General features: G+C 56.1%; 2 protein-coding genes across 5 annotated transcripts; both read left to right on the top strand.

The window, feature by feature from the left end:
- The first annotated feature begins 1,241 nt into the window (after positions 1-1,241).
- On the top strand, positions 1,242-10,923 carry LGI3 (leucine rich repeat LGI family member 3). 2 transcript variants are annotated; one of them, XM_025394510.1, is made up of 8 exons: positions 1,242-1,730; positions 2,607-2,678; positions 3,440-3,511; positions 3,858-3,929; positions 4,032-4,103; positions 6,043-6,212; positions 6,390-6,554; positions 8,741-10,923. In XM_025394510.1, exons 1-8 carry the CDS (start codon positions 1,525-1,527, stop codon positions 9,556-9,558), a joined length of 1,647 nt encoding a protein of 548 aa, XP_025250295.1. In that variant the 5' UTR covers positions 1,242-1,524; the 3' UTR covers positions 9,559-10,923. The 2 variants fall into 2 exon arrangements, with proteins under 2 accessions (XP_025250295.1, XP_025250296.1); XM_025394511.1 differs by lacking the exon at positions 3,858-3,929 and having other exon boundaries at positions 1,268-1,730.
- Positions 10,924-15,828: 4,905 nt separating this feature from the next.
- REEP4 (receptor accessory protein 4) lies at positions 15,829-19,723 on the top strand. 3 transcript variants are annotated; one of them, XM_025394954.1, is made up of 9 exons: positions 15,873-15,999; positions 16,069-16,331; positions 17,083-17,155; positions 17,532-17,608; positions 17,698-17,818; positions 18,254-18,367; positions 18,721-18,856; positions 18,986-19,140; positions 19,227-19,723. In XM_025394954.1, the coding sequence occupies exons 2-9, from the start codon at positions 16,300-16,302 to the stop codon at positions 19,290-19,292; spliced, it is 774 nt and encodes a 257-aa protein (XP_025250739.1). In that variant the 5' UTR covers positions 15,873-15,999; positions 16,069-16,299; the 3' UTR covers positions 19,293-19,723. The 3 variants fall into 3 exon arrangements, with proteins under 3 accessions (XP_025250738.1, XP_025250740.1, XP_025250739.1); XM_025394953.1 differs by having other exon boundaries at positions 15,829-16,331; XM_025394955.1 differs by lacking the exon at positions 18,986-19,140 and having other exon boundaries at positions 15,829-16,331.
- The last annotated feature ends 5,086 nt before the right edge of the window (positions 19,724-24,809 follow it).

Raw genomic sequence — 24,809 nt, 5'->3', positions numbered from 1 at the left:
TGAGCTCTTAGGACAGTCATCCTCCGCCACGGGGGAGCTAACGTGGTATAGAGCAGCAGTCTTCAAGCTTTTTGGTTTCAGGACCCCTTAACACTCTCAAAAAGTACTGAAGACCCCAAAGAGCTTTTGTTTATGTGGGATATGTCTGTTGACATTTATTGAGAAATTACATTTTTATTTACATATGAATTTAAAATATCAGTAATAAACCCATTATATGTTATGATATAAATCACATTTTTAATGGAAAAACTATTTTACAAAGCAAAAATAAAATTAGAAAGTGTCACTCCTTTGCAGTTTTAGAAATTTTTTAAATTTGGAACTTCATAGAAGTGAAGAGGGCAAATCATGTCTTAACAATATTAGGAAAATTGTTTTTACCTCAGAGACAGAGGAGGCCCAGGGCTACACTTGGAAGAACCCTGCATGGAAGGACAACCGTGAACGTTGAAGTTGGGCACAGTGGGCGGAAATCCCTGCTGATACATTTTTCTTCTGGTGCGACAGGCCTCACTTTTCTTGTCTGTAAAAGGGAATTACTATCACCTGCCTCAAACTATTGAGAGGATTAAGTAGGAAAAGTACAGAACGCTTGAGATAGCAAACTTAGCCAGCCTCTTTTTGGGGGTGCCTCAGTTTCCTCATTTGTTAGACAAAGGGCTGGACTGAAAAATATCTAAAGCGCTTCCCAGCTTCAACAGGCTGTGGTTGAGCAGTGAGAAATGTTCCAGAATTCCACACAGTCCCACTCCAGCTCCAGAGGCTGTGTTTCCCTTTTCAGCTCATGCTGACACAAAGGTACATTCTGTTCAGCGGCGCGTGGAAAAACATGTGAATTCAGTTAGAAGCGCACTTCAGACTCCTCCAGGACGCCCTTGTGCTTCTAATCTTGCATGCTAACTTAGATATGCGTCTGCCACTCACGACATGCCCATGATGCTGCCTAGGGGATGTGTCCCCTCCATGCAAAGAAATCCAGGTACACAGAAGCACAGAGATCCCTAACCCCGAAGCGCCTCCACAAGGCAGTGTGTGCATGTGCCCGTGCAGAGACAGGTGAGCACCGGCGCGCACGGTCGTGCCCAGCACACGAAGGCACAAGTACAAGCTCACACGCATGCACTCACGCGCAGCCACACACGCGGATGGCCCCAGAGACAGCCCGGGAGAGCACACAGCGGCCACTCCTCCCCTTCGGTGACTCCCAGACTCGGGCCTCCCACCGCCGCCCCGCGCGCGCCCCCGCCGCCCGCGCCGCAGTCCGCATCCACCCCGCGCGGTCAGCCCCGGCTGCGGCTCCAGCTCCGCGCTCCGCGCTTCTCTCCCAGGCCGGATCGCGGGAGCGAGCAGGGGAGGGGACCGCAGCCGGCGCCCGAGGGCAAGAAGAGTCCGCAGGCGGGCCCCTGGCTGTGGCAGCAGCTGCCGGTGGCCGGGAGGTGCCAGCCCGCGCGGGGTGGCCCAGCCGCGGGAGCGGTGGGGCGGGTCCGCGGCTGCCGGCCCCAGGGAGAGCTCGCGGGCAGCATGGCGGGGCTGCGGGCCAGGCGGGGCGCGGCGCCGGGGCTGCTGGCCCTCTCCGCGCTCGGCTTCTGCCTCATGCTGCAAGTCAGCGCTAAGAGGCCCCCCAAGACGCCCCCCTGCCCGCCCAGCTGCTCCTGCACCAGGGACACCGCCTTCTGCGTGGATTCAAAGGCAGTGCCCAGGAACCTGCCCTCGGAGGTCATCTCCCTGTGAGTGTCCAGCCCCGGCCTTGGGGGTGGGGAGGGAGAGGAGGCCGAGGACAGCTCTGGGAGAGGACAGGAGAACCCTCGCTCCCCCTCTTCAGAGTGTGGGGACCAGGGGGACTGCAGGGGTCCTCAGGGCTGGAGAGTCCAGGCCCCAATCAGGCAGGGAGTTCTGCAGTTTTGCAGCCTCAGCGGCCATGGGTGGGGAAAGCAGGAGTTCACCACCAAGAATGAATCATCACCACCACGAGCGCGTCAGTGAGACCTACTGTGTGCTGGGCTCCAGACTTGGCGGGGGGGGGGGTTGCTTACATGAGCATGTGGACTCCTGCCTGTGATGTCACACCAAGGGCAGGAGAGTGGCAGCCAGGGCAGGTGGGAATGAGCTCTGCCCTCCCAGCACCCTGGCATGGGGCACACGCCTGCCACTGACCAGCCACTTGGCACCCAGCCTGGCCAGCCTGTCACTTGCAACAGCCAGCCTCAGGGGCTCCCCTTGTCTGTGGGACCAGAGAGGTTGTGAAGTCCTTAGGGACCAGGATGCCAGCCCCCACCCCCATGCCCCATCTCTCAACAGCACCCAGCCCATTGTGGGTGTTTGGATGATGATGATAACGGTGTGGGTGATGGAACCTTTTCTTGCCTGAGAGGGAAGCTGAGCCTGGGGCCATGGGTGCCCCAAGAGGCAATAGGGGAGGACTGTGGTGAAGGCAGGCAGTGAATTTGGGAAGAGAAGGGAAAGACACAGGTGGGGGCCAAGGTCGGTGAAATGGGGCGTTTCCAGGGCAAGTGAGTACAAAAGCCTCTGCCTCCATGTTCACCTCTCCCTGCCTCAGCACAGCCCCTGCAGACCCCACAGTACTGACTCGGGTGTCCCCGCAGGACCCTGGTGAATGCCGCCTTCTCAGAGATCCACGATGGAGCGTTCTCCCACCTCCCGCTGCTGCAGTTCTTGTATGGATAGGGCCTTGTGGAAGGGTTGGGGGAGCTGTGGGGATGGTAGCAGGGAACAGATCCTGGGCTGGGGAGAGGGAGAGTGGACAGAGGCAGCCTCTGGAGACAAAGATGCAGGTGTCCCTTGCGTTTGTTCTGATAGGATGTACCCAAAAGGTGGGGCAGCCTGGAGTCAGGGGAGTCGGGGCAGCAAGAGGACAGCTAGGGACGGCACAGAGAAGCCAAGCACGGGGGATCTGGGGATGGGCTTGGCGCCTCTGGAGACCCAAGAGAACTGGGTGCGATAACCTGGGCTAGTGCCTAAGGTGGGCACTGTGGGGCCATGTTAGAGACAGGTGACCCCAGGAATCACGGATCCCAGAAAGAGCTGGGGGCTGAAAGAAAGGGATGGCAGGAGTGTCTCCAACTCTACAAGATGCCGTCCATGAGGGACAGTTGTCCATGATGGGCTGGAGCGGGACAGAATGAGGGTTGGGGAGAGGGAGAGGAGATGCCACTGGGGAGGGCCAGGAGCTGGCTTGACAAGAGAACTCTGCCTCGGCCCATGTTTAGGAGCCAACAGGGACCCTGGGAGCTTCTGGGGCCAGAACAGGCTCCTGCCTGGCCTTGTTGCCCAGGTGGCCCAGGGATTCCCTATGGGGTCCCTAGGGGTGGCAGCAGGGCAGCCAGGTCTTGGGGAAGCCCAGGGCTGAGGCAGTGGGCTGGGGGCTGGGGCAGCAGGCACACCCTTGGAAGCTCTAATTCCACCTTTGTCTCTGCAGGTTGCTCAACTCCAACAAGTTTACACTGATTGGAGACAACGCCTTCACAGGACTGTCACACCTGCAGTATCTGTGTGTGGGAGGGAAAGGGGCAATGGGAAAGAACAAGGGAGGGGGACCCCAGGCCTGGGAGGCTGAGGGACTGGGTGGGGATTGGATGACAATGCCGTGGGAGGGAGAGGTGATGGGAGGCGAGAGCCCTTGCATCCCGTGACGGCAGGACCTGAGCAGAAGGTCGTTTCATTCGTTTTGCTTCTACCCTACCTGATGCCCTATCCCTATGGCTTGATGATGCCAGACTCCATTTGGAAACCTGTCTTGGGGACATGGGCTGAAATCTAGGCTGGGGCATAGGGCGAGTGCTGCTGGGGGTCTGGCATCCTGTGTGACCACTGAGGCAAGTTCCCGCTTTCCCCAGCTTCATTGAGAACAATGACATCTGGACATTATCCAAGTTCACCTTCCGAGGACTCAAGTCCTTGACTCACCTGTGAGTACGTCACACATATACACACTGCACCAAAGCCCCACCTCTCCTGTGGCCTTTGGCCTTGGTCATGATCTTCAGATGACCTGAGGGTCTCTCTTGCAGCTCGCTGGCCAACAATAACCTGCAGACACTGCCCAGAGACATCTTTCGCCCCCTGGACATCCTGAATGACTTGTAAGGCCCGAGTCCTATCTCTTCCAACAGTGCTGCAGAGGGTGCATCCCTGGAGGGAGTGGTGTGGGAGTCAGAACTGGGATGGTCATAAGGTCTTGAGAAGCCGGGAGGGCTTGGGTCTGGGGGCCCCTGAGAAGGTGAGGAGGTGGAGTTAGATATAGATGGTAGCCTTCCAAACTGCATTTTTTCTCAAAGTGCGCCTGAGACACCATGTGTGTATGTTTTTGTTTGTTTGTTTGTTTGTTTGTTTAGATGGAGTCTCACTCTGTCACCCAGGCTGGAGTACAGTGGCACAATCTTGGCTCACTGCAACCTCCACCCCTTGGGTTCAAGTGATTCACCCTCAGCCTTCTGAGTAGCTGGGGCTACAGGTGTGTGCCACCACACCTGGCTAATTTTTTGTATTTTTAGTAGAGACGGGGTTTCACTATGTTGGCCAGGCTGGTCTCAAACTCCTAACCTTGTGATCTGCCAAACTCGGCCTCCCGAAGTGCTGGGATTACAGGCGTGAGCCACCATGCCCGGCCAAAAATGTGCTTTTCAAGGCTGGGCATGGTGGCTCACGCTTGTAATCCCAGCACTTTGGGAGGCCAAGGAGGGCGAATCACCTGAGGTCAGGAGTTTCAGACCAGCCTGGCCAACATGGTGAAACCCCATCTGTACTAAAAATACAATAATTATCTGGGTGTGGTGGCAGGTACCTGTAATCTGGGCTACTTGGAAGGTTGAGGCAGGAGAATCACTTGAACCTGGGAGGCAGAGGTTGCAGTGAGCCAAGATCGTGCCATTGCACTCCAGCCTGGGCAACAAAAGCAAAACTCAGTCTCAAAAAATTAAAACAAAAACAAAAACAAAAAACAAAAACATGCACTTTTTTTTTTAAATTTATTTTTTTTAGACAGAGTCTTGCTCTGTCACCCAGGCTGGGGTGCAGTAGTGCCATCTCAGGTAACGGCAACCTCTGTCTCCCAGGTTCAAGTAATTCTGCTTCAGCTTCCCGAGTAGCTAGGATTACAGGCATGCACCACTACACCTGGCTAATATTTGTAATTTTAATAGAGACAGGGTGTCTCCATGTTGGTCAGGCTGGTCTTGAACTCCCGACCTCAGGTGACCCGCTCGCCTCTGCCTCCCAAAGTGCTGGGATTACAGGCGTGAGCCACTGTGCCCGGCCAACATGTGCTTTTTTTTTTTTTTTGGAGACAGAGTCTCACTCTGTTGCCCAGGCTGGAGTGCAATGGCGTGATCTCTGCTCACTGCAATCTCTGCCTCCCAGATTCAAGCGATTCTCCTGCCTCAGCCTCCCAAGTAGCTGGGACCACAGGTGTGTGCCACCACACCTGAGTAATTTTTGTATTTTTAGTAGAGCTGGGAATTCACCATGTTGGCCAGGTTGGTCTCAAACTCTTGACCTTGCGATCCACCCACCTCAGCCTCCCAAAGTGCTGGGATTACAGGTGTGAGCCACCACGCCCAGCCTGTGCTTTTTAAATTTATATTTGATTGGACTCCACATTAAAGTTCAATCGGGGGAGGAGAGTTTGAAAGTTTTGAGTAAGTAGTATATAGCATATAGTAGTGTATAGCATAGCCACACTCATTTATCATTATTTATAAGAAAATAAAAGCCTTGGATTGTGGGAGGCTTAGAGGAGCAGGGATGCAACGTACTGCTGTTCAGGTTGCATACTGCAAAAGCCAACCTGGCCAAAAAGGTTAGCGAGGGCTGAAACTGACTCCATATTCTGCTGCCAAGCCTGTGTCTATGGGGCTGCATCCAGCCAGAGGAAACCTTTTCTCTAATCAATACGAAGATGCGTGTGAAAGACTTGCAGCAGCCTTGACCAGCTCTATTTCTGAAAACCTGGAGGGCCTGGGTGGGCAGAGCCCTGAGAGCCTATCTCTCTCTGTGCCCTCCTCCTCTGCCCTCATGATGTAGGGACCTGCGGGGCAACTCACTCAACTGCGACTGCAAGGTGAAGTGGTTAGTGGAGTGGCTGGCACACACCAACACCACGGTGGCGCCCATCTACTGCGCCAGCCCTCCCCGCTTCCAGGAGCACAAGGTGCAGGACCTGCCGCTGCGGGAGTTCGACTGCATCACTACGGGTAGGAGGTGCCCCTGCCTTGGGTGTCAGCCCACGTCTACCCCAAGGCAGCTTTACAGGCGTGAAACCCCCCACCCTGCCCCACGACACCCAGTGGCAGCAGTAAAGCAACCACCGTCACCCAAGCAGCCCTTCCCTTCTCCCTCTGGTCTTCAGTAACACACCTCTCATCTTGCAGATTTCGTGCTGTACCAGACCCTGTCCTTCCCAGCAGTGTCGGCTGAGCCCTTTCTCTACTCCAGTGACCTCTATTTGGCTCTGGCCCAGCCAGGTGTCAGTGCCTGCACCATCCTGAAGTGGGACTATGTTGAGCGGCAGCTTCGAGACTATGACAGAATCCCAGGTACCTGCACCCAATTTGGTTCTGCTGACCCTTGCCAGGGGGAGGGGGGAGTGGACTCCGTCATTTAACCCCATTGAGTTTCTGTAGGTAGAGGGATAGATGAGACATATTCTCTGCCCACAAGAACTTTCCAGTCTTTGGGAGGAGGCCAATATATACACAGATATCATCCATATGATAGGCAGATGTTAAGAGGGAGATATGAACATGATGCTCTAGCAGCACAAAGGACAAGCCTACCCTGGGCAATCAGGGAAGGCTTCCTGGTGGAGGGGGAATACCTAAGCTGAGTCTTGAAGGAGAGAGGAAAGGGAGGACTCAGAGGTGATCCCCGGGTGTCTGGCTTACGTAATTAGATGGACTGGGAAATGAGGAGGAGACAGGAGTGACTATTGAGCAGTTTTGGATCTACCAAGTTTGAACTGAGTCTTGAAAGCTGAAGGAGACTTAGCTAGGAGCAAAAAAAGTGGAAAGAGTGTTTTGGCAGAGGAAACAGCATGAACAAAGTCAAGGAGGTGTGCAATAACTTAGTATGTGACTGTGTGTATGTGTGCAAATCATAAGCAGCTTGTATGACAAGGGATAAGGTTCAAGGTGGGGAGTGGCAACCAGAGATTCATGAGTACCAGCTCATTGACAGGGTTTAGGCAGAATGTGTGATCCAGTCTGCATTTTAGAAAGCTTCTTGCATGGAAAAAGGCTAGGTGTGGGGCCAGACATGAGGGCAAAACAGTAGGGGGATATGTGCCTGTCTGCTAGAGGGGTGCTGGAGCCTGGATATGAGACAGTAGCAGTGGGGATGGAGGGAGATATTTAGAAAGAAGGGTTAAACTGACACCAGATAAAATAGAAAACTTACATTGCCCTGTCTCCATTAAGGAGCTTGAAGTCAGTATTAAAGAAAAAAACAAAAACAAAACACCTTCCCCTAAAAAAACCTCCTGGCCCAGAGAGCTCCCCTGGTGAACGCTATCAAACATTTAAGGAGGAACTAACACCAATCTACATACACACTATTAGAAAGTAGAAGGGAAGGCTGTCGGGACTTGAGGACTGATCAGGGAAGGGTGAGTGGAGGAGAGAAAGGTGTTAGGGATGACTGCCAGGTTTCTGGATTGGGAGACTAGTGGAGCCACAGCTGAAATCAAGAACAGAGGAGGAGGAGGGCAGGCTCAGCGATGGGTATGGAGCTCAATTGTGAGTTGTGAGTCATGACTGAGTTTGAGGTGCTTGTGTGGGTGTGTGGGCCAGAAGAGTCTGAGGGAAGATTAGGAGCTGGGGTGTGGCATGGGGATCATTAGCATCTGGGCAGGGCAGACCAAGCTCCAAAGAAGGGATTTAGGCAGTGACTGCCAGAGCCTGAGGCTCTACACAAATTTCTCTTAGGGGAAAGGTGGGGTTGCAGTGAGAAGGAAGGAGGGGTGAATTGGGGATGTCAAAGTAGAGATGCTGGGCAGCAGCTGGAGACCCCAGGACAGGTGAGCAGTGTGTGGTTTGATGTGCCTGGTGCCCCAGAAGGGCTCCGATGAAGCTGATTGTGAGTACAGGTGCACATGGGCATGCATTCTTGTACATAAAAGCCCTTTCAAAAGTGAGAACTCTTGGGAGGATGTGTTCTCATGTGCTGTGATGCAAACAGCAAGGTGTCTTGGGTATACCTAAGATTCCTCTCCCCTCTGTGGATCCACTCAAATTCTTCCTCCCTTCCCTGCCTGGCCACTGCCAGTGGGGTAGCTTTGGGCAAGTCACTTGCTCTCTCTGAGCCTCAGTTTCTTTCTGTGTGAAACGGACAAAATCACAGGGTCCTTTCCAGAGTAATGAATTCCTCATCGACGTAACATGTGCTTACATTCAGCATAGTGACTGCACACAATAAAAATTCAATAACTGACATTATGGTTAAGCAACGAGTCACTATCGAGGGATACCTATTTTGTGCTGTATCAGCTTATATTTGAACCCTAGGGGTATGGGTGGAACAAGGGTGATACTAAAACTGGCTATTAGCTGTGAAACAACTGGAAAGCATTGAGCACTTAGTGGATGAACTTCAGTGTGGGTGGAATGGTATAGCGCAGAGTCTTAGTCCTGGCCCAAAGTTAGAAGGGACTGGCCTTCTCCAAGGGGGTGGGATGGAGTGGGAGCTGCCAGCCTGCCTGATGCTGCCTGCCCCTGTCCTGGCACAGCCCCCTCTGCAGTGCACTGCAAGCCGATGGTGGTGGACAGCCAGCTGTATGTGGTCGTGGCCCAGCTGTTTGGTGGCTCTTACATTTACCACTGGGATCCCAACACCACGCGCTTCACAAAGCTGCAGGATATCGACCCACAGCGCGTGCGCAAGCCTAATGACCTAGAAGCCTTCCGCATCGACGGCGACTGGTACTTTGCCGTGGCCGACAGCTCCAAGGCGGGCGCCACCAGCCTCTACCGCTGGCACCAGAATGGCTTCTACTCCCACCAGGCGCTGCACCCCTGGCACCGCGACACCGACCTGGAGTTTGTGGATGGCGAGGGCAAGCCACGGCTGATTGTGTCCAGCAGCTCCCAGGCACCGGTCATCTATCAGTGGAGTCGCACACAGAAGCAGTTTGTGGCCCAGGGTGAGGTGACTCAGGTGCCTGATGCCCAAGCTGTGAAACACTTTCGTGCCGGCCGCGACAGTTACCTGTGCCTCAGCCGTTACATTGGTGACTCCAAGATCCTGCGCTGGGAGGGTACCCGCTTCTCGGAGGTGCAGGCCCTGCCCTCCCGGGGTTCGCTGGCCCTGCAGCCCTTCCTTGTGGGTGGCCGCCGCTACCTGGCGCTGGGCAGCGATTTCTCCTTCACCCAGATCTACCAGTGGGATGAAGGACGACAGAAGTTTGTACGGTTCCAGGAACTGGCTGTGCAGGCTCCTCGGGCCTTCTGCTACATGCCTGCTGGGGATGCCCAGCTACTCCTGGCCCCCAGTTTCAAGGGACAGACGCTGGTTTATAGACACGTTGTGGTGGATCTCAGTGCCTAGGGTGGTGCCAAGGCCTCTGGGCTCCTCAGGGTGGCCACTGGAGGATGGGTGGGGGACTCTGTGAGCACCACGTGTGCCCGTGTGAAGACGCAAGACCAACCTGCATCCATGCCCTTGCATCTGCACATGCCCAGTGTGCACAGGCACACCCTGTGGACTGGCCCAGGAGTACATGCATCATCACTGCAATCAGCATGAACACCAGGCACCCCTGGGACACCTAGCGCCCAGTTCCTGTGACCCCAACCATAGCCCCCCCTCCTCTGCAGCCTTCCCCACGTTCTGCCCCCTGTCTTATGCATATGAGTGGTGCAGGGTGCTGGGAGCGAGGGGGGCCGCACCCTCCCGTCCTTGTGCTTCTCCTCCTGGCCCTCTGGTCTTTCCTGTTGGTGCTCCAGGCATTGTTTACCTGCTCTTGCTCCCCACTGTAGCCCACGGCCATATCTGTCATACTTCCCCAGGGGCACTCACTCCTGCCCCAACCTGTCTGCATGCTCACATGGACGCGGACAGACACACTCAGTTACACACTCACACGCCCGGTCTGCACTCCGTGTCTGTCTGTAAACGTGTCAGGGCACGTGTGCATACAAGCAGATTCAGCACTGCCTACCAGGCTCTCCTGTTACCTTGCCTCTCTGCTTGGAGGGGGCCCCCTTTGCTCACCCCCAGCGTGCCCCCCACCCAGAACTGATAAGGATGAGAATGGTGGTGCCAGCTTCTGAGGGCCTGCTTGGCCTCCTGGGGGCAAAGCCCCTCTGCCTGAAGCAATAACAATAGCAGCAAAAGCAGCCCCGGGGAGCTGCCGGGGTGTCTGTCTCTGTTCTCCTTGGCGTTTCCTTCATGGCCTTGAATCCCAGCTCACCCATGGATGGAAGACCGCCCCCCCCCCGCCTTCAACTGAAAGCCTTTCTGCCTTCCTTCCTGTGGCTGTTGCTTTCTCAGGCTTGGACTGTCCCCTGGTTCACCCTGTCTTTGGGATGTGGTCCCTGAGCTGGGCAGGCTCCTTGGGTGGATTAGAGAGCTGGCCAAGCTATAAGCACCTGAGCTACCTGCAAGGGTGCCCAGAGTGGAGCTTTGCCTGAGGGCATGTTGTAGCCCTGGCCCCCCCAGTCCACAGAGGCCCCCAGGAACACTGCCTTTCAGTGGACAGGGTAGGGACTGGTGGGAGGGGCCCCATGAGCCTGGCTTCTGCTGCCCTCTGCTGTCTGCTGAGATGCCAAGCTAGTGGAGAGGGAGTGGGCTGGGGTGGCCCTGCCCTGTGCCCAAGTGGTGTGATGCTCCTTGTGGCAGGATACCAGGGTACTGGGGGGCAATGCTATGATTCACTTGCTTCAAATAAAAAGCTCCCTCCCCATAACCGGCTCTCGGGTGTCATCAAAATGTTTCATTGAAAATGGAGCCTGGCCCTGCCTGCCCTGCCGCCCACGGGGAGCCTGGCAATGGCTTCCAGACCTTCTTCCTCCTGGCTCCCTTCTTTCTGAGAAGTGGGCATCCCCAAGGTCAGCTGGGGCTGGGGTCAGGAGTTCACAGGGATGACACTCAGGTGCTGGTGTGATGAGTCTCCAGCACCTGGGGCTGACTCACAGCTAGTGTTCCTTCCTGGAGATTACAGTCCGGGCACCCACGAAGACTTGAGTCTGTCCTGCCATCAGGCCAACTCCAACCAGTGGGGCTGAGGATGATCTCAGCAGTCCGTCTTCTTTTATCCCGATGCCTGTTCCTCCACTGGGCAAATGTCTGTCATTACCATCACATCCACCCAGATGAGACCTGGGAGTCCTAGGTGACATCTGAATCTCTCTTCTCCCATATTTCATAAGCCAAGTCCTCTCCATTCTTTGTCCCAAAGGTTTGCTAGATGGGCACTTTTTTGTTTTGCTCTTTCCCAGCTCAAAGCTTTGTCCAAACCCTCCTCATCGCCCATTGTCTTGGGTCACTTGCCAGTCCCCGCCAACCCGCTTCTCAGTCTGATTTTTTTTTTTTTTTTGAGTTGAGTTTCACTCTTGTTGCCCAGGCTGGAGTGCAATGGCGCGATCTCGGCTCACCACAACCTCTGCTTCCCAGGTTCAAGCGATTCTCCTGCCTCAGCTTCCCAAGTAGCTGGGGTTACAGGAATGCGCCACCATACCCAGCGACTTTTTTTGTATTTTTAGTAGAGATGGGGTTTCTCCACGTTGGTCAGGTTGGTCTCAAACTCCTGACCTCAGGCGATCTGCCGGCCTCGGCCTCCCAAAGTGCTGGGATTATAGGCGTGAGCCACTGGCCTGGCCTTTTTTTTTTTTTTTGAGATACAGTTTCTCTCTTGTTACCCAGGCTGGAGTAAAGTGGCCCTGTCTTGGCTCACTGCAACCTCTGCCTCCCAGGTTCAAGCGATTCTCCTGCCTCAGCCTTTCGAGTAGCTGGGACTACAGGTGCCACCACCAGGCCCGGTTAATTTTTGTATTTTCAGTAGAGACAGAGTGTCACCATGTTGGCCAGGCTGGTGTTGAACTCCCGACCTCAGGTGATCCGCCCGTCTCGGCCTCCCAAAGTGCTGAGATTATAGATGTAAGCCACCACGCTCGACCATCGGTCTGATCTTTCTAACATACACGTTCCTCCTGTCCTCCCCTGCTCAGGAACCTGCCTTGGCTTCCTGCTCAACAAGCCCATGAGCCTCTGCCCAACATGAAGATCTTCTGTGACCTGGTCCCACTGTACACACCCAAGCCCTGTGGGCAGTCAGGGTCCCTCAACATCTCCGTGAGTGGAACTGAGAGAGCCTAAGACCGTCAGATGGGGGCCGGGTGGGGTCAGTGCTCAGGGTGTCAGTGCAAGTAATGAGGTCTCAGGGACAGCACACTGAATGGCAAAACAGGTGTTGTCGAGCAGCTGGGACCCCTCTTCTCCTCTTCCCCTGTGGGCTTGAGTAAACGGAATCCTTTTGTGGCCTTGTGTGGGTTGGTGATAGTGCACGGGACAAGAGATGGAAACGGGGCAAATGATAGATCCTTGGGCGGGGTGCTTGCTGTGTGACCCTGGGCAGGTCAAATCCCTTCTCTGGGTCTCCAGGTTTTCATTTGTCCTTCAGAGCCCCTTTCAGCTCTCGCATGTCACAAAACCCCCTTCATTTCTCTGTCTTCAGCGAGCACCTGTGAGCAGCTGGGCGCAGAGGATTGGGTCATAGTCAGAGAGCCCAGGGAGCTCACAGCCAGCCCAGGGAGTGGAGAACTGGAAACAGTGGGGTCTGGAGCGTGGATAACATGGGTGTGAATTCTGGCTCAGTCCCTTCCAGTGGTGTGAGATTTCAAGCAAGTCAGCTGATTCCCCTGAGCTTCAATTTCTCCTTCTGTGAAGCAGATTTAAAAACTCCACTTCACGGGTTCTTGATTCTGCCAGCCGGGTGAAACCAGCTAGTAACACTCAGCCACGTTACTTAGTCTATTTGTGCCTCGGTTTTTCTTATTTATAAAATGAGTATAATCATGATACCTACCTGACAGGGTTTGTTTGTTTTTTCCAGCTTAGGCTGGAGTGCAGTAGTGTGATCTTGACTCACTGCAACCTCCGCCTCCTAGGTTCAATTAATTGTCCTACCTCAGCCTCCCAAGTAGCTGGGACTACAGGAGCATGCCCCCTGCCTGGCTAATTTTCATATTTTTAGTAGAGACGGGCTTTCACCATGTTCGCCAGGCTGGTCTTAAACTCCTGACCTCAATGATCTGCCCTCCTTGGCCTCCCAAAGTGCTGGGATTACAGGCGTGAGCCACCGCGTCCTACCCTGACAGGGTTATTTCTCATGAGAGTGAAATGCATTAGCATATGTAAGTCCATTGGTGTAGTGTTTTGCCTTGGTCTATAGGAATATATGAAAACAGAAGTGGCTCAGATAAGGGTGTTTTGTGCAAGAGGAGGAGGTGGATCTTTGGAGAGAACTGTCTGTGGGTGATGGTTCCTCACCCATCCTCAGTCTTGGAGCCCTTGTGCCCCATATCTTACCTGTAGCCTCTGACCCGGCCTCCTCACCCCCAGCAATAGGTGACTTACCTGCTTTCCACCTCCTCAAACATGCTCTTAGCTTAGCAGGCACCTCCATCATCCTGGGGAGGCCTGTCCTCCTTTTCCAAATGGGAAACAATCCCTTATCCTGTGCTTGGGAGAGGTTGCCAGGGAAAGTGGGTTGAGTCTCCCAGACATGCTGGCACTCTGCTGCCCAGTAGAAAGATAAATATCACTTTGACAGCTGCTGCCCCCGGGGGGAGCTCTTCTGATGGGTGGGAGGCACTTTCCTCCCTTGGCCTGAGTGCCCCGCTTTCTGTGTGTGTCTGCTGGGTCACTTGCCCTGGGGCTTGTCCACGTCCAGAGTGCTGCTTAGCAACCCAGTAGAACTGGGTGACTGTGTCAACAGCTCAGGACCAAAGGCTGCAAGAGGCAAGGTCCACTCACTCTGCCAAGACCAGGGATGGTGACACTCCTCAGCTGCCAGCCTCTTGCCCTCCATGCTGAGCCTTGCTGTCAGCGCAGACCTCTGACATCTCTTCTCTTAGATTTGCCAAGCTCAGGCATTGGGACCAGGAGTCTCCATCCGTGAGACCATTCCAGCTGAGTGGGCTTTGGGTGGGCCCAGGGAACGTTTCTCAGCAAATGGGGGTAGACAGAGGCATGTGATGCTAAGGTCAGGCACGTGGCCCCAGAAGGCAGCCATCGGGGAAGGGACAGTTCTGCAGCACGCACCAAAGGACCTGAGGCTCACATGTGCAGTGACCTCCTAAGTCATGGATGTCCCTTTCCTCCTGAGCTGCTCCCCTCTTCAGTCACACCTTTCCTCCTTCAGGGAGACCCAGGACACTTTTCACCTAGAGAACCATGTCTGTGCCTAAAGATGGACAGGGGCTGGGGCCTTCCTTAGGGGTTCCTCTAGCCCTTGGCCTTTTTGGTTATTCCAATGTGTGTGTGTAAGGGGGGACAGGCAAATGTGAGGGGGTGGTTAAGAGAGGAGAGGGAGACATGGGGCCTCGGGGGAGTTTCTGCTGTGGGCTGGTTTCACTGCTAGCTCTCACACCCAGCAATACCAATAAAACTGATGATAATAATTAAGACCATATAATCACCATGTGTTTATTTATCCCCCAGAAGCCTCCTTTCCCTGGCCCCATGATTACCTATTCCATCCTTATGATAGCTGGTGGGCGTTAACTGTGGCTCCAATAAAAAGCAGTAACTGCCTGTGTTTCCACCCCACATGCCCGGACAGCTTTGCTCCCACCCTTTGCAGGGTGGGAGGGACACTATTTTCAGAGGGAACAACAGAGGCAGTAAGCTGAAGATGTCAAAAAGAATGAAACCTCACAGAGCAAGTAGTAGAAGCAGCAACGTTTGCCTTCTGTTTTAGAGCCTTCCCCCTTCTTCCTGGTGTCTGCCTCCCGCCCAGAGAAACTTCTCCGGTTCCACGACCCTCTGCAGGACCACTCAGCCTGCAGCTGCTGATCTCTCAGAAGACTGATCAAGCCCAGCATGTAGCCACCAGCCGGAAATAAATACCACTGGGTGATACTCGGAAAGTTGCTTTTCACCACTGAGCGTCCTATTTCCTACATGGTAAAAAGGATGTTTGCAAAGACTAAGACCTTGCGTGCAAACGTGCATTACAAAATGGCAATGGTTGATACTACTATTAAGGGCCCAGTGATATTTGTGTATTTGGCTCAGAGGAATAGGTGGAATTTCAAACTTCTGCTGAAGAAGGCGTGTGGGAGCTGGGAGCTCTATCCAGAATGCCTCAAATCATCGCGGTCAGCCTGCCCCGGAGTCAGGGCTCTGGAAAGGCATCCCAGAGAGAAGGGAACCCCTGAAACCTGCGGGGGCGAAGAGTCTCTCAGGTTCCCTCTCCCCCCACGCCTCCCCCCTCTCCCTCCTGGACCCACTGGTGTGAGACCCGGACTTGGGGGCGCTCAGCCAAGCTTCCTGCCTGAGCCTGCAGAGATCCTCCCCTCTACCCCACCAACCACATCTCATGCCTTTACCCATTTCACAGAGGGGAAAATGAGGCGAGAGGGAAAGACACCAGGAAAAGCCAGTTAAGGGTCGCGAAAACTCTGGAGTCCAGATTTTCTTTGTGTGCCGACCCCCACACTCCCCCTGCTTTTTCGTTACAGCTTCCCACGCTCTAATCTTTCCGATTGGGAAGGTGACTCCACTGTGGGCCCCGCGCGCGAGTCCCGCGGCACATCGCCCCTTTAAGGGGCCGGCCTCTCGCCTCCCTGACCTCGCCCCGCCCCCTCCGCAGCCACACTGCGCCTGCGTGGCGAGCCGGAGCCCTGGGGTTGGGCAGCACTCGGTTCTGTGCAACTTTCAAGTGAGTTGCAAACTCCGCCCTGCAGGCCGGTGCTGGTGGCCCGGCGCGCTGGCACCGCGGCGACCCGCTCCAGCGCGGGACCAGCAGCAAGGGCCGAGCGCCGGGTTCTCCGCGGCAGGAAGGGCGGGTGGGAGCTGTAACTGTCCCGGCCGCGGGGCGCGCCCGCTCCCAAGCTCCAAAGCCCTCCCCGCCGGGGCCGCTTTGCCTCGGGTCTCCCCGTTCTCCAGGTACCCTGAACTGCACAGTCGGAGGCCGTGGGCGGCGGGCTCTGCCTCCGCCAAGGAACAGCCGGATCGCCCCTCTGCTTCCCGCAACTGCCCTGATCCCCCCCCGTTCCAGCCCTTGAGTGAACGTCCTTCTGAGCGGCTTCCTGGGGTTCTCCCCACGTCCCCAAGGCCGGCAAGATGGTGTCCTGGATGATCTGTCGCCTGGTGGTGTGAGTATGGCCGCCCTCAGACCTCCTCTACCCCGGGGTGCCGTCCCGCCCCTGTGGTGGAAGCTGTGGACGTCTATGGGAGGGGGAACTTTCTGAGCTCCGCCCTCCAGCACTCCATACCAGGGTTAACGGACCTGTGGGCTTGCACGCGGTGTCTGGGGTACTGCCCACTCCCCGCCCCACCAAGCCTCGTTGGCTGAGGACGACCCCTGCCACACGCCACACACACTGCAAACAGATGCCTGGGGCCGAGGGCCACAGGCCTACTTTACTGCCCCTTGGCAAACACAAGGTGATATGGCACGTTGTGGGCGGAGAATCCAGGTGCCTGCTTGCCATCTGAGCAGTCACATGACTTACCATCCTGCTCCTCACCTTTGAGTACGCCAACACCTGGCTCCCATAGCACCTTCTGCAGCCCGGCAGTGCCAGGTCTGGTGACCCTGGGCCTGATTGCATGCCCATGGGAGGGGACAGTCTGGTGTTCTCACCCACTTCGTGGAGTGGCTGTCCTCTCGCTCCATCACGCACCCATGGGCCACCGGTGCAGGCCTGGGCAGGCTTGGCTGTTTGTAAACAGCAGGGTGGGGAGGTGGCCTCCAGGGCTCTGACTCAGGCACAGGTTGTACAAGCCAAGCGAGAAAAACAGGGCAGGTACTGCCACCTTGCACCCCAGTGGGGAGAAATGGCCACCTGGCAAGGTGGGAGTGGGGCATAGTGCCCCTCACACTCCCCATGGCTGCTCTTCCAGGCTGGTGTTTGGGATGCTGTGTCCAGCTTATGCTTCCTATAAGGCTGTGAAGACCAAGAACATTCGTGAATATGTGAGCGTGGGGGTTTGGGTGTGTGTAGTAGGACCTGGTGAGGTGGGGAGGGTCTGAGCTGGCTTCTCCCTCCTCCAGGGGCAAGGTCATGTGGTACTTCCTGAGTGGAGTGGGGAGGGAAAGAGAATGGGCCCTGTTCAAGAGGGTGTAGATAGAGGGCAGGCCATTGGGGTGCCTGTGGAAGATCTCGTGGGTGAAGCTTGTTGGAGGCGGGCATAGGAATGAGCAGCAGTTTCTCAGAGCTCCTGTCCAGCCATGCGTGGGGGAAAGCAGCTATGCAGCCGGACAGGCTCCCTGGAATCTCTGGGCTAGACTGGCCCGGGTTGGGAGTTGGTGCTGCCAGCCCCAGGCTGACCTCTGCGCTCTCACCCCACAGGTGCGGTGGATGATGTACTGGATTGTTTTTGCACTCTTCATGGCCGCAGAGATCATTACAGACATTTTTATCTCCTGGTATGGACACAGGGTCCGCCAACCATGGGTCAGGGGTGGCCCCTCCCAGCCCTGCTCCTTGGCTCACCCTGCCCCCTGTGCTGTGACAGGTTCCCTTTCTACTATGAGATCAAGATGGCCTTTGTGCTGTGGCTGCTCTCACCCTACACCAAAGGCGCCAGCCTGCTTTACCGCAAGTTTGTCCACCCGTCCCTGTCCCGCCATGAGAAGGTACCCCAGGGGGAGGCGGGAAGGGAGGCTTAGGGGTGTGTGTGAGGGAAAGAGCTCTGGACCTGGGATTTAGGATGCTGGGGATACCAGGGTTCTATGCCAGTCCTGCTGCTGTTGAGGTGCAGGACCTTGACAGGGCCCAGCCTACCTCATCTTCTGGGATAATCAGGTGGGGTGCACATGAATGACCTCTGAGGATGGAAGTTGGTTTGGGGGTAGTGGTGGCAGCAGCTGGAGCATGGCCTGTCACTGAGGTGAATGGGTGGTGGCCCTGCTCTTGGTATGTGTTTGTGGCCCAGATTCGTGGCTCTGGGCACCAGCTGGGGCTGGGCTGGGCTGGGCTGGGCGGTGCCACAATCAGTGGCTTCTCAGAATCTGCAGAGGAAGAGGGACTCTGGCTGTCCACCTGAGCTCTCCTCCCCATCGGGTCCACAGGAGATCGACGCGTACATCGTGCAGGCCAAGGAGCGCAGCTACGAGACCGTGCTCACCTTCGGGAAGCGGGGCCTCAACATTGCCGCCTCGGCTGCTGTGCAGGCTGCCACCAAGGTGCTCCAGGCCCCCAGCCCTCCAGCAGCCCCCATCCCACCGCTAAGGCCCTTTGGGCTCATTCAGCTCCTCTGCCAGGGAGCCCAGAGATGGCAGCTGGGGAGCAGGGGTGAGAAGGTGACAGGGGATATTGGCAGAAGCATGGAACTGGAGTCAGACCTTCCTTCCTGGCTCTGGCACTGAGCGTGAGCAGCGGCTCCTGCTCTCTGACTTTGGTTTCCTGTTGGTGCCACATTGGCGCGGGGCCAGAAGCTTGCTAAGCAGTTTTCACTTCTGCGTCTCAGCCCCAGTGATTAGCTGGTTGGCCGATTTCCCTGGGCAGTCTCCCCGCTGAAGCCTCTTCCCCCTTACAGAGTCAAGGGGCGCTGGCCGGCAGGCTGCGGAGCTTCTCCATGCAGGACCTGCGCTCCATCCCTGACGTGCCTGCCCCTGCCTACCAGGACCCCCTCTACCTGGAGGACCAGGTGTCTCATCGGAGGCCACCCATTGGTGAGTGGGCAGAGGGACCCAGAGCCATGCCAGGAGGGATGGCTTCCTTCACTCGCACCATGGCTTCCCCCAAGGCTCGAGGAAGAGCTGGCCTGGCCGCAGGCTTTCAGCTTCACCTCCTCCACACAGGGTACCGGGCTGGGGGCCTGCAGGACAGCGACACCGAGAATGAGTGTTGGTCAGATACTGAGACAGTCCCCCGGGTGCCAGCCCGGCCCCGAGAGAAGCCGCTAATCCGTAGCCAGAGCCTGCGTGTGGTCAAGAGGAAGCCACCAGTGCGGGAGGTCAGTGTGGGAGGACGACAGGAGGGAGGAGGGCTCTGCTGGCTGGTGCTCCCCACACCCTCATGTTGTGCCTCCTCTCTCCCCAGGGCACCTCGCGCTCCCTGAAGGTTCGGACGAGGAAAAAGACTGTGCCCTCAGACATGGACAGCTAGGGTCTGCCGCATCTGGCCCCTTCTTACCTCGTGCCCTGCAGGGCTCCAGGGCTATTTGGAGCGACCTTTGGCAGCACATCTGGCCTGCACCAACTGCCTGGGCCCCGCCCTCCTGACTCCTGCTGATGGTTAAGGGCCAGGAGCAGATGCTGCCAAGGCCACATGCACCCACAATGTACCAAAGCAGCTTGGGCCCAGGGTTCTATTTATTGCCTTGTTCTGTCCTCTCCCTTCCCCAGTTGTGGGACAAGAGCCATCCCTGAACCCCTGCAAATGAAACTAAACGTCCACCTGGGTGTGTTCATTCCTTCCTGTCCTTCAAAGTACTTGATAGCCTTTCATAAGGCCTGGCGCGTGTGTCCTGGTTGTGTGTGTGTGTTGGTGAGTGAGGTCAGGTTTGCCAATGTTTTGATAAATAAATAGATAAAGGGATTCTGTTTCTCCTGATTCTTACTCCCATTGCTCGCATCACTCCCTTGAAATTGAACAGCCCAGTCCCAGCCTAGGTCTAAGGCTGAAGGAGCCCAGTCCTCTGGAGGAGACAGAACCATTGACAGAGAGTTGCGATGCAGCACATGATCTCACGAAGGAGCTCTTGGGGAGCTTTTGAGAGCATTGATGGGAAAGTGGGGACCAGTCCAGAGGACGGGTCAGAACCCAAAACTTCAGTTAGGCAGAAGTTAGGCTTTGGCAGGAAGGTGCAGCTGTAGAGAAACCAGTGGGAGCACAGGCAGGAGGGGCTTGGGGCAGCACGTTATTCCCATAGGGAGGTCGAAGCTAGACAGAAGAGGCCAGGGGAGGAGTATCTCCTCTAGGAGCCTTGAAGAAGGAGCCCCCTGGGGCAGCTCTGGGGACATTTAGTTCTGTAAACACTCAGGAAACAGCAGGGGCACCATTGCACCTCTGAGGAGTGGCCACCAGAGGGCAGCAGTGGCCAGGATCTGGGCTGCCCCCGGCTTCCAGGTCAAGGAGGGTGGGGTTGGGAGACTGGCCAGAGCCTCGCCCTACGGGGCCTGGCGGAATTCAGAAGGCCTCCAATGGCCCTTGCCTGCTGCTTGTGGTCACTGGTCCTTAGCCTGCCCCATCCAAGGAGTCTCCTCTGCTCTCCTGAGACCGAGGCTCTTTGCCTGGCTGGCTCCACTCCAACTCCTCCGATTCCTGAGGCAACTGGGGTACCCAGCTCTGCCCTCTCCTGCCCCTGATGCTGGTCTCGCCACGATGCCCAGGGTGCACCCCTCTGCCACGGCCGCACCTGCTCCTCCTCCCTGCTTTTGATTAAGCAAAGAGGTGGGTGAGAGTGTGGGATGAGAAGAGGGGAAACAGGGTGGTAACCTGGAGTGGCCCCAGAGTGTGGATTAACTCTTGGTGTGGGGATTATCTGGGTTTTATTTGGGGGAGGCTCTTAATCTGCTGCGGTGATTTAGCTTCTCACATATGGGGGCTCACTGGCGTCCAACATGGCCTGCCTTTGCATCGTGGGGTTGTCTTATCTCCTCATTAATTCATTCAAAAATGAATATTGAGCCTCGAGCAGGTACCAGACATGTTGCCAGACACTGCAGGGATGCAGGGAGTAGTAACGGCTGGCGCCCAGAGCGTGGCTGCCCACGCAGACGCTGCTCTAAGCCCCTGGCATATATTAATTTAATTCTCATAACGATCTTGTGGGGGGCAGGTACATACTAGTCTTATAGTCTCCATTTTACAAACAGGAAAACAGGCACAGAGAGGGCAAGTGATTTGCCCAAGGTCACATAGCTAGTAGGTAGCAGAAGGGCTTGGAATCAGGCGGTCTGGCTCCAGAGTCTGTGCACTTAATCACTAAGCAGTACCAGAGTGAAGGAGATGATTCTTGCTTGGGAGGCAAGGACACAGAGACTAACACGTATGGAATATTTGCTGTGTGCCTGACCTTGTACTGGGCATTTTACAGAGATGATTTCCTTGAATCCTCCCAACAAGCCTACCAAGTAGGGACTATATCCATTTTTTAAAGCAGGTTCGCACTGAATCGCGGCAGGCTAGAATACAGCAGAACGATCATAGTACACTGCAGCCTTGAACTCCGGGACTCAAGGGATCCTCCCACCTCAGCCTCCTGAGTAGCTTGGACTACAGGCACTCTCCATCACACCTGGCTAATTACTATATTTTTTTTTGGTAAAGACAGGGTCTCCCTATGTTGCCCAGGCTGTTCTTGAACTCTGGGGCTCGAGTGATCCACCTGCATTGAACTCTGAAAGTGCTGGGATTACAGTCATGAGCCACTGCACCCACAGGGCTATACCCATTTTACAGATGAAAAACCGAGGCTTGGAGAGCCACAACAACTTGTGTACCATTGTGCTGCTTGTGAGCCGGGGGCCCTGACTCCTGATGCACCTCTGCCTGGGTGTTGCATTGATAGAGGCTGGCTGGCAGGATCCATGTACCCAAACCGAGGGAACAAAACCAGAGGGGCTGGCCAGGCGCGGTGGCTCACACCTGTAATCCCAGCACTTTGGGAGGCGGAGGCGAGTGGATCACGAGGTCAGGAGATTGAGACCACGGTGAAATCCCGTCTCTACTAAAAATACAAAAAATTAGCCGGGCATGGTGGCAGGTGCCTGTAGCCCCAGCTACTCAGGAGGCTGAGGCAGGAGAATGGCGTGAACCCGGGAGGCAGAGCTTGCAGTGAGCCGAGATCGCGCCATTGCACTCCAGCCTGGGCAACAGAGCAAGACTCCATCTCAAACAAAAACAAAAACAAAAACAAAAAACAAACAAAGAAAAAACCAGAAGGGCGCCAAGTGCAGTGACTCACCCCTGTAATCCTAGCACTTTGGAAGGCTGAGGCGGACAGATCACCTGAGGTCAGGAGTTCGAGACCAGCTGGCCAACATGATAAAACCCCGTCTCTACTAAAAATACAAAAATTAGCCGGGCATGGTGGCACGTGCCTGTAATCCCAGTTACTCAGGAGGCTGACGCACAGGAATTGCTTGAGCTGGGGAGGCAGAGGTTGCAGTGAGCCGAGATTGAGCCACTGCACTCCAGCCTGGGTGACACAGCAAGACTCCGTCTCCAAAAAAAAAAAAAAATAAACCCAGAAGGGCATGTGATGAATAGCAAAACAAAACAGAGTGAAAGAAAACAGAGTTGGGGAGAGGCCTGAAGTCGTGGGGTGGTGAGGGAGATTTCACTGGGGCGGGGGCTTCACTTGCCCTCCCTCCTAGGATGGGTGCTTGGAGAGGGCCACAGGGCTACCAAGCCCCTTGGCAGAGCTTATGATCCCTTGTCCTCACCATCTCATCAGACTGTCTGGTGGCTCCGTGTGGCCCTATGCATGCTGGCCTCTGACATGCTCTTCCTCCACCATCCAACTCTGTCCCATTTCTACTTGCCCTTTGAACCCCACTCAGACATCGCCTCCCCAGGAAGCCCTCTGCAAGCATTCCCTCACCTCAGAGTGGTTTGCTGTCTGGACCAGACCACCTCTGTTCTTGCACAGACTTCTGTTTTTGCCTTGAGCACGTTGCCTTTTCTCCCCCACTGTGTTGTGACTTCATAAAGAACAGACGTATTTTACACACTGTTGTAGCTCAGCCTGGAACAAATGGTCTAACCACAGAGAAATATTTTTGTAAGTTCGCGACTGGATGGTGAAGTCCTGCTCATTCTCTGACCTTCTCCATGAAGTTCCCCTGACTTCCCCAGGGCGGGACTAGAAGCATCTTGTAATCATTCATGAACAAGTCCAACACCCCTAGCGCCCAGCACCGGGCCAGCACCTAAGAGGCCTGGAGGAGTTTTGCTGGTGAAAGAACAAACGCGCCAAGTGACCATAAGTGCTGGGTGGGGGAGGCCGGGGGTGGGGGTGGGGGTGGGATGGCCTCGTGATTTCTGCCTTTGTGCTCTGCGTCACCTGGGGCCTACCGCCAAGCCTTGAACATGCCAAGGCCCCTAGAACACGGGTTTGGTGAACGGCTGACTGCAGTTGTATGAAGTCCAACACATGCTGGGGACAGAGAGGAAGGAGCCAGAAGTCCAAGTTCTGGGGCATTTCTGGGTGAGCACACATATGACCCGGAGGCTCAGGGCACTGGTTGTCAACTGGGCTTCCCTGAGAGTCAGCCCTGCCTCTCTGAGAACCCCTGAGACCTCACCTTTGCCCAGCATGGTTGTACACTGGAGGAGATTACTGTCTCACCCTCCACCTCCTCTGGCCTGGTCTCTCTAGGAAGAGTAGGCTGCGTGCCAGCCAGCCTAAGCACCCCCAACCCTCTCCTTCCCATCAGACAGTGGACCACCAGCAGGATCAGGGCTGGTGGGGACATAAAGCTGCCACAGCCAGCCCCCTTAGAGCTGCATACCTCCGCTGGGTCCTGGCCCCTGCCCCACTCGGTTCGTGCCCTGGTCTCACTCCTCCCCTCCCCTGCAGCTTGTCTGCTTTTGAGGGGCTCCTCCATATCCATCCTGGTTTCTGGGTGCAGATGGCCTTTTGTTCTTGCCCCTCTCTTCTCTCTCCTCTCCACCCACTGCCATCCCTTGGCCCTTCCAGGTGGCTCCGTTCCCTCTCTGCCTCTTCAGCCCCCATCACTATCCCTCTTGGCCTGGGGCCCTCCGTGTCCTGGTCCCCTTCCCTGTCTCCAGCCTCCATGTGTGCCGCATGCATTGGCTGTGTTTTTAGCCGCCACTGATTAGCCTCTAGTTCTGACACAGCCCTGGCCCAAGCTGGGTCGGGGCTGGTTGGCCCTGCCCTCCACCTTGAGGGGGTTAAGGAGGTGTCACCCGGGCTCTGGCTCCGTCCTCTACCCAGCATCAGGGACCAGGGGTTTCAAGAGCTGGGTAGGGGGCAGATGCCTGGGCAGGAGGATTCTCTGCTGCTGGAGAAATCCTGGGGGCCACAGTTGGTGTTTCCAGGTAGGCGCAAAGGTCCCGAGCCCAGGGCAGAGTGGAGCTGGCTTCCTCTTCCCGGGTGGGTAGCTTGTGGGGCTAACCTGGAGGGGAGGGGAGGTGGGGGGAGGAGGAAGCGCACTGGGAGGTGCAGACTGAGAAGAGGAATTAGGTCAGGGATGTAGGTGGGTGGGCGAGAGGGGAGGGTGGCATCTGCTTCGGAGCTTCCTCCGGGTTCCAAACGCATCTCCACACTTCCCTTCCCCTCCTCCCCACCCCTTGCCCCCACCCCCACAGGTCCCGGGAGAATTCGCCTGGTATTTCCCCTCCCCCATCCCCCCCAGGCATTGCCACAGGGTGGGGGTGGGGTGGGGGGAGGCCAGCCTCAGCTGTCTGAAGGATGGAGGGGCTGGGGAAGCAGGGCTAGGTGCCCAGACGGCCGCGTGTGTGGGAGGGGATGTCCTCAGATGCCCTCCACCCGGCAGTCCCCGCTCTGACGTGGGTGCCCCCCCTCTCCCCGCCCGGATTAGTGGCAGCTTGGCCTGACTCTCCGGGGCTCCTTCCCCCGCCCCCGCCTGCTGCCCTCCCCTGGGCCGGGGGCTGCTCTGCCCGGGGGGCACTGTGCTTGCCCAGGTAAGGGGC

Source organism: Theropithecus gelada, chromosome 8 (genome assembly GCF_003255815.1).
Source record: "Theropithecus gelada isolate Dixy chromosome 8, Tgel_1.0, whole genome shotgun sequence".
Classification (NCBI taxonomy): domain Eukaryota; kingdom Metazoa; phylum Chordata; class Mammalia; order Primates; family Cercopithecidae; genus Theropithecus; species Theropithecus gelada.
This window is presented reverse-complemented; position numbering and strand designations above follow the sequence as displayed.